General features: G+C 61.3%; 1 protein-coding gene across 1 annotated transcript in view; it reads right to left on the bottom strand.

The window, feature by feature from the left end:
- WIZ (WIZ zinc finger) overlaps nucleotides 1–13,871 on the bottom strand; it is a 56,623-nt gene that overhangs the window by 37,549 nt on the left and 5,203 nt on the right. Inside the window, 1 exon segment of the mRNA XM_086769026.1 lies at nucleotides 12,432–12,880. Within this exon segment, the coding sequence (XP_086625152.1) occupies nucleotides 12,432–12,880 (449 nt within the window).

The following is a 13,871-nucleotide window of genomic DNA, read 5'->3' as shown; positions in this document are numbered from 1 at the left end:
ACGAGGAGGTTGGAGACACCAGGGCGGTCATCCCTCAGTCTCCTCTTCTCCAGCCGACCAGCCCTGGCATCCTCAGCCGTTCCTCACACGCCCCTGTGTCCTGTCACCAGCCCTGCTCTCCTCCTTTGGACACCTTCGTGTATTTTTACGTCGTCCTTAGATTGTGGGGCCTCAAGTGCCCACAGGACTCAAGGTCACACCAAGATGTGGGACAACCACGTCTTTCGACCGGTCCGCTCTGCTGTGCCAGGGTACGGGTGGCCCTTTTGGCCAGGAGGGCACATGGTTGCCTCCTGTTGAGCTTCCCATCAACCAACCCCCCCCAGATCCCTCTACCCCTACCAACCCCCCCCAGATTCCTCTACCCCGACCAACCCCCCCCAGATCCCTCTACCCTGACCAACCCCCCCAGATTCCTCTACCCCGACCAACCCCCCCAGATCCCTCTACCCCGACCGAACCCCCCCCAGATCCCTCTACCCCGACCAACCCCCCCAGATCCCTCTACCCTGACCAAACCCCCCCAGATCCCTCTACCCCGACCGAACCCCCCCCAGATCCCTCTACCCCGACCGAACCCCCCCCAGATCCCTCTACCCCGACTGAACCCCCCCCCAGATCCCTCTACCCTGACCAACCCCCCCCAGATCCCTCTACCCCGACCAACCCCCCCAGATCCCTCTACCCTGACCAAACCCCCCCAGATCCCTCTACCCCGACCGAACCCCCCCCAGATCCCTCTACCCCAACCGAACCCCCCCCAGATCCCTCTCTACAAGGCTGCACTCCGGCCTCTTGGCCCCAGATCTGTACGTACATCCCAGATGACGCTCTTCCAAGAACAGAATCTGGCTTTTGTCCTCGTTCAACGTCACAGCTGGTGATTGCCCAGCGCTCTGATCTAGCGAGATCTCTCCGTGAGGCCTCTCCACCCTTGAGGGAATCAACAGCTTTTCCTAATTTCATATCACCAGCAAACTTACAGAGCGGGCACTCAGCTCCTGCGGCCAGGTCATCGATAAAAACACAGAAAGGAGAAAAACTCCCGGAGACCACCGCTTCTGCTCGGCCACCAGCCGGACGTTGCCCCGTTGACTGTAACTCTTTCAGCCTCGCCCTTCAGCCAACTGTTCACCCAACGCGCTGCGTCCGTCCCGCTGCATGCGAGAGGGATACGGCGAGAGACGGTATCGAGGCATTTCCCAAAATCCCCCCAGAGCACACCCGCTGCCCTCCCTCATCCCCGAGGCCAGGAACCTCGTCCCACGAGGACGTTCAGTTAAGCCGACATGACTTTCCCCTCAAAGACTTTGAGGCTTTGATCGATGACTGCGTTGTCTTTCAAGTGTTCGCTGCTAACGCCCTGAACAACCTCTCCGCGATTTTACCCGGCACCAAAGCGAGACTGACAGGCCTGTAATTACCCGGGTCACCTCTCCTGCCCTTCTTGGAAACTGGAACAACATTTGCCAGCTTCCAGTTGACGGGGACCTTTCCAGAGCGCTGAGACCCTCAAAAAAACCCAGAAAGGTCTCACCATGACTTAGTCCAGCTCTCCCAGTGCCCCAGGACGAATCCCATTGGGCCACACAGACCTACGCGCACTGCAGCTGCGGCAAATCCCACACAAGTTCAAAGCCAACTGGGAGATGACGGCTCCCCGGGTTGTGGTCCCCCAGTGCTGGGCGCCACGGGGTCCCAGGGCCCGTCACCGGTGTTAAAGACCGGGGTGAAGGAGGCCTGAGATGTCTACGAGGTGACCAACACCATTGAGGAACAGATCAATGTTTTCTTTAGTCTTCCTTTTGCTGTTAGTATACTTTTAAAAAAAAAAAAAAAAAAAGGTTTGTTTTTTTTGTTCCCCACCACAGCCCCGGCCAGACACGGCGCAAACACGACTTTCATTTTCTCGGCAGCGGCGCGCTCCCGAGAAGGATTACCGTGGCCTCGCGCCGAAGCATGAGCTCATTTCTGCTGGGGTTGAGAGAAGGTTACGCGATCTCCATCCCCAGCTTGACCCCGCGGCCGCTGTGCTCCTGCAACAGGGGTCACTGCCGCAGCCACTTATCCCTTACGCGCTCCGGAATCATTTTTATCCCCCTGGTATCGAGAAAGTTACGGATTGAGGCCGCTCGCCGAGGTTTTCCAGCTCTCTGGCGGCCTGGATGGAGCGGGAGAGCGGCTTGGGCTGCGGGAACAGAAGCAAACTGTCCCAAAATCCCACCGCCGCAGCCACGCTTACACCCCGCGCGCCCACCAAGAGCTTGGCTTTGCACGGCCAAAAAACGAGCTCGCACCGGTGCGGACCCCCTCCTCCCCGGAAATGCCCAGAGGAGGAGGAGGATTGGGCCGTGTCCTACTTTAGGAGGCAGCAGGAGAATCCACGGCCGTGCCCAGCGTTGCCCCCGGCTTATTTTTAAACCGTGGCCTAGTTAGCACGAGCGACGGTGGGGAGAGGCGGCTGGGGGTGCTGCATTCGGGAGGTTATTTATAGACACCCAAAGACGGGCACAGCAGGTGCTCCGTGCCTCGGACACCGCTACCAAGCTCGGGTGTGAAACCTTCTCCCAGCGCACCACGGAGGAGAACCGCTGGGCACCAGGCAGGACCCCCCCTCGCCGCAGACCTTGCCCGTTGAGGGCCGCGGTTTGGGGTAACCCAAGACAACTCGCGGCAAGAAAACTCCTCGAGCAACGCTCACCCCGTTCTCCCGGAGGCACGTTTGAGGACCACGTCACCTTCCCACCCCACGGGAACGTCGACACGCTCGCGAGAAACCGCTCAGCCCCATCGCATCCTCATTTTGACGCGTACCCACGGCACCGGCGGGAAGCTACTCACCTCAGAAGCCTTGGGGAAGAGATTCGCGGCCGAGCGCTTTGTTCTCCTCGCGTTGGAGGAGACGCGGCGTGGGGTTTTTTCCATGCAACTTTAGGGTTTCCAACTGTACTCCACGTCCCAGCTCCAGCTAAGCCCTGCCTGTTGTCTTGGACTCAAGTATTCAATTATTTATTTGCTAGGCAACAACATGACATCTTTCCTGGCACCGGCCGCAGGCTGAGAGGCTGACGAAGCGGTAATTAGTAAGGAAGGTTACTAGGGCCGTGAGCTCAACCTCCCGGGTAAGAGAGGTCGAGAGCCAAGAGCTTCAGCTCAGCCCAACACCAGAGAGGGAGGAGGCAACGGTGGAAAACAGCCACAATTTGGGGGCAGCCCCTCAGCCACGCAAGAAACCTCAGAAAAGGCCACCGGACGGTGGCAACGGGGACCGTCCCGAAGAGTTAAGGCGAGATCAGCGGGAGCTGCGCCTCCGTTGAGCGTCTGGTCTCAGGACTGGCGTATCTTTTCTGGATGGAGTTTAAAGGCGGGCCATCAAAAAAAAAAAAAAAATAAAACCAAAAAAAAAAAAAAAGAAGGAAGTAGAAGTGGCCCAGCAGCTGGCAAACACACCGTGGGACAGGCCGCACACGAGCTGCTCCGCTCCGGAAAAAAAAAAAGCTCTGAGGCACCTGGAGCTCCCTGCTCAACCCAAGATGGAACCCAAGCATGACTTCCTACCCCCGAGCACTTCACGTGGGGACGCGCCGTGCAAAACCAACGTGTTTTACCCCAAAACACCCCGAAAATTCATTCTGCTGCTCCACAGTTACAACCAGGACAGCGGTAGGAGGTCCCAGCAGCCCACCAAAGCCCAGGTCTAGGACAAACCTTGCCGCTGCAAGGGCTGAGTAGATTTTGGCTTCCTCAACCTGTTAATCCTAGGCTCCCGTAGACCAACTGCGCCAGCTCTTTGCTCCCGCAAGTCCCTAATCCCAGGAAGGGTCATCCAGATGTTCGTTGGAAAAACAGCCATCAGGGAGAGGTGGCACAGACGGCAGCATCTCCGGCCCCTCACACACATCCTCCCTGACCAAGACTTTACGACTTGGTTAAGGGAGACTTTAAGGGCTGGGCTTGTAAACCACGTGAACATCTCCCAGAAGGCTTTAAGGACCCGTTTTCGGGGGTTTTTTGGTGTCTCCCTGGGCACGGGGCTGTAGAGCCACCAGCTGGAGCAGCTCAGACCAAGACGGACACACAAACTCAACCAACAGTTGAGCAACAGCAGAAACGGCTCTTCAGAAACCGCGGCTGAGGAGACCAACGCTCCCTTCGTGCCAGCCCCGAACGTCGCTTCCCCTCCCCACCTCTTCGCTCCTGGCTGTTGGCAGCCGACGCAAAACAAGCCCAACAACGGCGACCCGCTGGGGGACAGGAGGACACCACCCAGAGATGTCCCTTCAGCTGCGGTGAAGTTATGTTAAACTGTTACTTTGCGCCGTTTCCAGACCCGAGTTCTCCATCTCAGGCACGTGCAGGATCCTTCACCTTCCCTGGAGGACAGCAGTGAGCCACCAAGCGCCACCGCGTTTGCACATCTCCAGCCAACCCATGGCCCCACAGGGTTGACCGGTGCTCCACTGGAGGTCCCTATTGCAGGCTCCCGGTAACTGGCATTAAAAAAAAAAAATTAAAGAAATCACGCATCCCAAAATCCTCGTCCTTTCTCCGGTCGCTCCTAGCATGGCTCTGCGCGGGTGCAAATGGTTTCAATATTTTAATGCAAAATCGCAACCGGGCCACACACGCGTCCACTCAACGCCATCCAGATGGGCGCCACACAAAGCCATCTATCGCCAGGCTGGCCACGCCCAAAGGTGCCGGCAAGATCTCTGCTCCAGCGATGCGTGGCTCAAAAGTCGCAGTTACCAGGTGGGTTTATTTAGCGCTGGATCCGCTCAGATCAGCTCCGCGCCGTGCAAGTCCTGGAGGAGCTTCGCCAAAGGCTAACGGGAAGGTGCGTGTCGCGGTGGGGAGCACCCAAAACCCAACGCTCCGATTTAGGGCCATCTACTTGCTCTGTCCAACACCCAACGCCTCCAATCGGGGCCGTCTACTTGCTCTGTCCAACACCCAACGCCTCCAATCAGGGCCAGGACCGTCCACCGGCTCCATCCAACACCCAACGCCTCCAATCAGGGCCAGGACCGTCCACCGGCTCCGTCCAACACCCAACGCCTCCAATCGGGGCCGTCCACCGGCTCCATCCAACACCCAACGCCTCCAATCGGGGCCGGGGCCGTCCACCGGCTCCGTCCAACACCCAACGCCTCCAATCGGGGCCGGGGCCGTCCACCGGCTCCGTCCAACACCCAAAGCCTCCAATCGGGGCCGGGGCCGTCCACCGGCTCCGTCCAACACCCAACGCCTCCAATCGGGGCCGGGGCCGTCCACCGGCTCCGTCCAACACCCAACGCCTCCAGTCGGGGCCACACCGAGCAACCAGTAAACACTTGCTCTTTGCCGCATATTTGGTGCCTGCCGCCCAGTTCTAGCGGCACACGCAGCCCTTTCGTAACACCTCGCACCCACAAACGACCCAACACATCTCCATCTCCAAATCCTCGTTGCCTGAGCCAGGAAAAACCACGCCGTGCAGCCTAAATCCAGCTTTTCCGGCACCCAGCGCCCAAAGGGCTCGGCCCAGCGTGAGCGGGAACCTGAGCCCAGCGCCCAGCCGCGTGCAGCGGATCCTGCTCGGGTGTCCCCGGACGGCGGCACCCATCCACCGCCGGGATTTATCGATTCCTACAGCCGAACTGCCCCCGGTGCTTTTCCAGCCGCTTCCTCCTTATCTCCACGTAGACTTTGCTCTTCCGAGCGAAGAAAAACCACCTTTGCCCTCTTCCCTGCTCCCTCTTCCCCGCTCCCGCCCTCTCCAAAAGGATACTCGGGACTTTCGGAGGAGGGAGGCGGGTTCGGAGAGTTCAGCCTTCACCCACCACCTCCAGCGTCCCCGCAGCGAGGACGGGCGCGTTTTTGGGGTGAAAACCATCCCCTGGAGAGGCTCTGGGCTGGATAACGCGGCAACGCGGATCAGGTGCCAGCCCAAGCCACGGCAATTGGTCACCGGTGCCACCAACCCCCGAACCGACCCAAATTCAGGCAATTTCATCCTGGCAAAAAGAGAGGCCGCAGGGCTCCCACCGTCCCCAGTCCTGCTGGATTTCTCCCCAGTTTGCGAGGGCAGCTAAGCGCACAGCCCGCACCCCTCCCTTCGCAGCAGCGGGATTTTCCCGGGGGTGCACGGAGAAACTGAGCCACGGGCGGAGCATCGCGGCTTGAGAGGATCCCTTCTGAAGGTGATTCACGCCAGACGTCGCCCTCCGAGCAGCGGCGCCCCAAAACCAGGCTCTTCTCCGCACCGCGGAGCGGGATGAGGCCGAACGGACGAGCATCGTTATTCCCATTGGCAATTAAACCCAAATTACTGCCAACCCAAGGAGGAGCTGTCCCCAAACCACGCCGGGCTGGAGACGCAGACGGGGACGACTTCCCAACACGCGCAAAACCGGCGATCGTCACGCCCCACGGCTTATTTCCGCCATTTCGTTATTTTCCGGGAGCGCATTTGTAACGAAGAAAACACCGACGACCTACAGCCCCGCGGGATCGGCGAGCGCCGAGCTGTTGGGACAAGCCAGCGCCTTCCCTCGGGGTCGTTCCCCACGTGGGCAGCGGGCGTCGCGCCCGCCTCCGCCCCAGGAACGCCGTGCCCCTCGGCGTCTCGCCGGCGTCGGGCGGCGACGGCAGCAGAGGCAAACGCGGCTCCGAGCATCCCTTCCCCGGGCTCTTGTGCGCGACTCCGGGCTCAAGTGGGCTCTTGAGCTTCATGCCAGCAAGGGGAAAAAAAAAAAAAAAGAATTTAAAATATATATAAAAAATAATCGGATTGTGCACGTGGATGCTGGAGAGGGGAGGGGATCTCGGAGCGTCGCCTTTCCCGGGAGCGATCCCAACTTCAAGAGCTCCTTAGCGGCGCTCAGAGGGACGAATCCAAAGAGGCTCCTGGCCCGTGGCAGCGAAGTCAGGACTGGAGGGGGAAGGGAGAGGGGACGCGGAGGAAGGGATGAAAAAGAAAGGAGAAGGGAGGGGAGGAGAAGCAAACAGGTGGAGAAACAAAAGGGACACGGAGGTGGGACAAAGGCTGGGCCCCGGCCCCTGCCACACGCGGTCCATCCTGGGCATCGTCCTCGGTGTCAGACCTGGACGAACCAAAACCCCGGCGGGGCCAGCGCCTCCCCTGCCTCCCTTCCATGGCATCGCCTCTTCCTGAGCGGAGCAGAAAAAAAATAATAATAATGAAAAAAAAATCTGTAAAAATCTATCTCTGGCTTGCCAAGCAGCCACGCTGCCTGACGCTGCGAGAAGTTCGAGCGCCCTTTGGGGAGCCATTTCCCCCAGGGCAGGGGTTTTGGGGGGTTGCTCCTGCTGGAAAGCCCCTGCCAGGGGACGAGGCGGCGCAGGGTGCCGTACGGCGCCAAGCGAGCCCGCGGGCTCTGGTCCTCTGCCAGCGCTTTCACGTCGCCTCCCAAAAAAAGACACGGTGGATTTATTTCGTTGCCCGCATCCTAAAAAAATCCTGCTTCTTCTCCCCCCTCCGGAGCCAGAAACGGCCCCGAACTAAACCGAGAGCGGCTTCCCCGCAGCGGCAATCAAAACAACCGGAAAACGCTCCAAACTGGGAATAAACGGCGCCGCGGTCGGGCTCCACCGCCGGCAGCAGGGGAGAGCCCTGGGGCACCCATCGCGGGTGGGCAGCGGGTCACCGCAGCGATCTGCGCTGAAAAAGCTGCTTTTCAGCTAAAGCCCGCCAGCTGTTTGTGCCCAAAGCGGGTGTTTTCCCAGTTGTCCCAGTTTGGCGTGTAGTCAGACCTCACGGCGTGCAGCGGTTTGGGCTTCCCGGTCCGACACACGGCGGGTAAAACCCAACCCTGCAGATCCAGGGCCGGCAGCGGGGACGTTAAAACGTCGAGCCCAAACCAAACGCCGGCTCCGACGCCGCCGGCAGCGGGAGAGGAGCCCGATGCCATCCCTGCGCCGCTCGGCCGCATCCCGCGCCTGCAAGTCCACGTTTTATAGGGCAGGAAGGAGGAGATTTGGTTAAATCAACACACACACGGCAGCTCCAGTGCCAAGAGCGGCAGATTTTGGGACCGATAACCTCACGCCAGGACCGCTAACGATATTTTCTCTCTCCGTATTAAATCAACGCGTGATTTGCCTTGATTAACACGGTTAATTAACACAGCAGCTCCTGGGCGGAGGGTGCCGGCGGGGACAAGAGCCTGCGGCGCTGACTCGCTGCAGGGCTTTGCCACCCGCAGAGCGCGGCCAGTCCGCGGTGGGGACGTCGTGGTCCGGCACGATGCCATGGGGACCACAGCGACACCCCACGCTGTCACGGCGTCCCCAGAGCAGGACATCCCCCGCACTGGGGACCACAGCGACACCCCACGCTGTCACAGCGACACCCCACACTGTCACAGCGTCCCCAGAGCAGGACATCCCCCGCACTGGGGACCAGAGCGACACCCCACGCTGTCACAGCGACACCCCACGCTGCCATGACAATCCCAAAGCAGGACATCCCTGAACTGGGGACCTTGTGACACCCCACACTGTCCTGGCAGTCCCAAAGCAGGATGTCCCCAAATCAGGGGCCTTGTGACACCCCCACTGTCCCAGCATCCCCATTCTGGGGACCGTGTGACACCTCCCACCGCCACAACAATCCTAAAGCAGGATGTCCCCAAATTTGGGACCGCAGTGGCACCTCACCCTGCCTTGGCCATCCCAAAGCGTGGTGTCCCCAAATCAGGGGCCTTGTGACACTCCGTGCTGTCACCGCATCCCTAAAGCGGGATGTCCCCAAGCCGGGGACCGTAGCGACACCTCACGCTGCCATGACAATGGCAGAGCGGGACGTCCCTGAACTGGGGACCCTGTGACACCCCACACTGCCCCTGCGATCCCAAAGCAAGGCGTCCCCACGTCAGGGACCTCGTGGCACCAGCACGGCGAGGAGCCAGGCGCCGTCCGTCCCGCGGGTGCCGTTGAAGACACAACCCCACCCCACCCGTCCCCAGCCCCCAGCCAGCAAATCCCCCTCCGAAACCTCCCCGGGCGCCGGCGGGACCCCTCAGCGCCGGTGAAACCTCCCACCTCAGGGGGCCGCGCGGCCGAGTGCGCCGAGCGCGGAACCCAGGGGAGCGCGGAACCGAGCCAACGCGACGCCGTAAGCGCGGTCAGGGAGGAAGAACCGCGCGAAGGGCTGGGCGATTCGCATCCCGGCGCCCACCGCCTCACCCCGGGGGGGACGGGGCTGAGCCCCAGAACAGGAACGGAGCATCTCCAGCTCCGCTGCTGCCGTCCACAATTCATCACCCCAACCGCTTCGAAAAGAGCCCCCGTGCAGCACAGCACCCCAAAAAAATCCTCGTGAGAGCCCGCAGCACCCTCCCGAAGAGCAGGGAGGGGAGACGAGGCCACCAAAAGCCGGGAGGAGAAGGGGCCCCGCGGGACGTGCCGCCCCCCCAGCACTCACAGCACCCCCAGTCAGAACCAGGGCGATGGCGTGGGCCCCACGACGGGGACGGGAAACCCCCGGCGGCCGCTCCTTCCTCCTCGCCGCGTCAGAGCTCGGCCGGGCAGAACGGAGCAGCTGCCCGAGCCGCCCCGGCGCCCGCCGCTCCGCTAACGAGCCCGCGCTGCCGGGCCCGGCCGTCGCTCGCCTGCCGCGAGCGCGCGGCGACACGTGGCTTCCTCCTCCATCTCCTTTCCTGCGCCGTCGTCCCTCGTGGAGCGCGCTGCAGCTCCGGCGCCCGCTCGGTGCTCTCCGGCGCACAAGCAACGCTGCTCGGCACTGGAGGTGCCCCAAAAACCACCCTCACCCCAAAAAACAGCCTCACCGGGGGGAACGGCTCTCCCCGGCTCACGGTCGGCGGCGCTTGGCGGGTGCCGGGATGATTCTGCCGCGAGGAGGCTGTCGGAGGCACCAGAAAACCCCAAAACCTCGAGGACGGCGGCACCGTAAGCGTTTGCGGGGGGCCTTCCCGCCCCACAAGGCCCCCGGACCGGCGTGCCGCTCTCAGCCCCCATCTCAGGGCACTTCCGGCCGTTCCACCCCGGTTTGCCAAGCCGGGAAGCGCGACAAGGGTTGGCCCAGCCCTTCCAGTTGCGTCCCCTTAAGTCCGCCGGTGAGCAGGGCTGGAGCTGGGCCCACCCAAAGCACCCCAGCACCGCAGCTGAGCCCCACCACCCATCCAGCGCCAGGCTGGGCACCCATCTCCTGACGGTTTTTTGGGCGCAGGCTCCCTCCTTCTTTAAACACCCACGTCCATCCCCCGGAGTTAATTTTCCACCCGTTGACCGCAGTGAAGGAAACGAGAGCTGAAAAGCGCCCCAGATGCAACGTGGTCCGCCCCCACCCACCTCGTGGTGGGCGAACAATAGCAGGGCGCACCACGCAGGTCGTCTGCACCAGGAGATAAGGGTTGAAGTCAACCGGTGTTTGCGGAGATGGGCAAACTCCTCACGCGGAAGCAGAGCTGAGGAGGAATCGCAGCCGGCGGCTCCGCTGCTGTTACCGCCTCCAGATGGGGAAAAAGCCACCCCACGCCAGCCAGCGGACAACCGACGAGGCAAATCACCGGCCCTTGGTGGGACCCATGGCCAGCACCCACTTTGTTTTGCAGCGAGGACGCAAGGATGGGGAAGGACGGGGGGGTTGCAAACGCATGGAGGACTCGGGACGGAGAAGTTGAGGTGGGACGGGGTTAATCTTCCAAAGCAGGCCGGGGACGGACACCAGACAACCAGGGTTCTACGGATGAGCAGACAACTTGCAGCAGCCGCGCTCAAGAGATAAGGAATTGGTCGGAGAGCCGCCTACAAAGGGTTACGGTCAACATCTCCACATCCAAGTGAAAACCAGTAACAAGTGGGGTTCCTCAAGGATTCAAACTGGGACCAACCCATGTTTGGATTGAGCATGCCCTCGGCAAGTTTGTGGGTGACAGCAAACTAAGTTGGTACCCTGAGGGAAGGGATGTCCACCCAGAAGGACCTCGACAAGCCAACAGGACTTCCTGACGAGCCAAGAAGTGGGTCAATGTGAACCTCACGAAGTTCAACGAGGCCAACGGCAAGGTCCTGCACTTGGGTTGGGGTAATCCCCAGTTTTACAAACTGGGAGACTGAGAGCTGCCCCATGGAGGAGGACCTGTTAGAGGGGGTCCAGAGGAGGCCACGAAGATGATCCAAGAGCTGGAGCACCTCTCCTATGAAGAAAGGCTGAGAGAGTTTGGGTTTCCCAGCCTGGAGAAGCGAAGGCTTTGGAGAGATCTTCTTGTGGCCTTTCCATGTATAAAGGGGGGTTATAAGAAAGATGGAGAAAGACTTTTGACCAAGAGCTGGAGGACACGGGGCAATCGTTTTGAACTTGGAAGAGCGCAGGTTTAGACTGGACGTAAGGAAGAAATGTTTTATGGTCGTGGTGGTGAGACACTGGACCAGGTTGCCCAGAGAAGCTGTGGATGCTCCATCACTGGAAGTGTTTGAGGTCAGCTTGGACGGGGTTTTGAGCAACCTCATCCAGCGGAAAGCTGCCGGTGAAACCTCATCCAGTTGGACTGGATGATTTTTGAAGGTCCCCAGAGTTTCTCCAGGGCCAAACCACGGACGGACCCAACGGGGTCTCCCATGGGCGACGAAGATCTCCCACCCCACAACAGGACCTCCCCTCCAAGGGCAGCCAGCGCACACAGGGGTTTTCACGATGCCAAGGACATCCCAGTACAGCTCTACACCACCCCTGGGGACCAACCAGTCCCCCGCCAGAGCTCCCTGTCCCCCGCCACCTTGGCGGCACGGCTTCCCCGGCACTGGACTGGAAGACGCCGCCTTCACCCTGCAAGCGTGCAGCCGCCCTCGGCAGAGCTGGAGGAACGTTTCCGTTTCGAGAAGAGGGGAACTCGGCGAGGCCAGGCGCAGGTGGCGCGGTTTCGCCCCGCTCGGCCGCAGCTCTGCCAGCAATACCGAAAACGCACGGGCAGGCGCCGCCACGGCGCGGTCCCCGCCCGCTTCCCCCAGCGCGGCACCGGCCCCGCACCAACACACAGAGCGCGACCGCCTTGCACAGGGACGGGCGAGGGGTCCCCACCTGGGACATCTTTGCTTTGGGGTCCCAGCACCGTGCCAGAGGGACGAGGGGTCTCCAAAAAGCCGTCGGTTTGACCCACCATCGAGTTCTGCGCCCGTCTGCGGTGCTGAAGCCAGGCAGCGGCGCGGGGACGCCGGCCCGGCACTCGCACCCTCCTTCCTCCTTCCATCAAATCCGTGTTCCTCGCCATACCGCGGCTCCCATTCCACCGCGAGATGCTGAGAGCTGGGGAACTTCTCCGACTTCAAGAGAACAACCGCCCGGCACGACGGCGAGACCATCAGCAAACCGACCGAATCAACCCGAGCACCACCGGCCACGCACGGAGCGCCGGGAGACGTCCCCGTCCCCCAGGAAGCCACCCCAACGGCACCGACCGGGAACTTACCGGCCACGTCGCGCGCTTCCAGAGCGACATCTGGCTCCTGGCGGGAGTGCGACGAGAAGAAGTCAGGGTCCTCTTGCAGCGGGCGCAGCTCGGCGCCGGAGCCTCCCTTCCCCTCCCTGCTCATCGTCGCCAGATCGTCCGCGGCGTAGAAAGCGCCTTCCTCGAGCTCCGTCTCCACCGCCGTCCCAGATAAAGCCTGGCTCTCCGGGGGCTTTTTCGCATCTTGAAGGAAAGCGGCTCTTCGTTCCTCGCCCTGGGGGCATTCAAGGGCAGGAAAAGTATCTTCGTTTGGCTGCGGTGTCATTAACAGGGCCCTGCCTCCATCTCCTTGGCGCTCTGAGAAATTAGGGACAGCTTTCTCCATCCCTCGCCGATTGTGCTGTGTCACTCGGAAAAAACCACCGCGCCGGCACTCGGGAGGGTTGGTGGCCAGGGACTGCCGGAAAGATCTACGAGAAAGAAGAGATAAAAGAGGAGAAAATGAGAAAAGAGGCTGGCTTTTGCCGAGGTGGAGGAGAAGCGGTTGCGGCTCTGCCCGTGCCGCGGCAGGGCCTCGCCGCGGTCACCAAAACTCTCAGCGCCTCAGAACCAGGCAGGACGTCGGGTCCCGTCGCTCTGCCCCCGCAAAAACGGGTGCTGCCTGGTCCCTGCCGGAGCCGACGGACCCCAGGAAGCGCCAGCTCTCCCCGATACGAAGCTTTCCTTCCCGCTCTGCGCCGCAGTTTGCCAGGGGAGCGGCATCCCCTGCTACGCACCCCCCAGAAAACCCCAGGCACTCTCAGACTGGTTATTTGTCCCCTCCAAAACTCAACCCCACACCGCAGCACTGGGAAAGCCAGCGGTTCGCGCCCCTGGGCGCTCTGCTCTGCTGCCGCTTGCCCCAAAATCGGGGTGGCTGCCCCCAAAGCGGGGGCGTGGAGGGGGATTTGGGGATCCTGTGCTGCATCCTTCTCCCCGGATGAACTCAATTGGATGGGCAGAGCGGCACCTTCGCGGCGGGGGACCCTCGGAGAGCGACCAGGGTGGAGCCCCCCAAAAACAAACCGTCACCCCAAAACACCTTCCACCACCCAACACTGCTGCAGGTCGAAGGGTGAAAAATAAAATCACTGGGAGAAATAACGGGAAGCGCTCAGGATCCCGATCTCCGCAGAGCGGAGACGCCGGGTCGAATCCCAACCCGGGCGGGTGGAGAAGGGAAAAATAAGAGGAAAGAGGCACTAAAAATCCGGGCTGATCAGCTCCGCCGGTGGCTAACGGCACGGGAGGAGAGCGGAGGAGCTAAATTTACCCCGGCGAGGAAGGAGAAGGCAGAGAGGAGACTATAAATACCTCCCAGGTAAAGCATGCAAATGAAGAGGGAATTATTCCAGCCGGCACAAGGTGTTTCCCCGCCCCGGGGCCGAGGGAGGCAAGCGACAGAGCAAACCCCAGCGCCCG

Source organism: Chlamydotis macqueenii, chromosome 30 (assembly GCF_036417535.1).
Source record: "Chlamydotis macqueenii isolate bChlMac1 chromosome 30, bChlMac1.mat, whole genome shotgun sequence".
Classification (NCBI taxonomy): domain Eukaryota; kingdom Metazoa; phylum Chordata; class Aves; order Otidiformes; family Otididae; genus Chlamydotis; species Chlamydotis macqueenii.
Note: the sequence above shows the minus strand (reverse complement) of the source record. Positions and strands in the feature narration are given on the sequence as shown.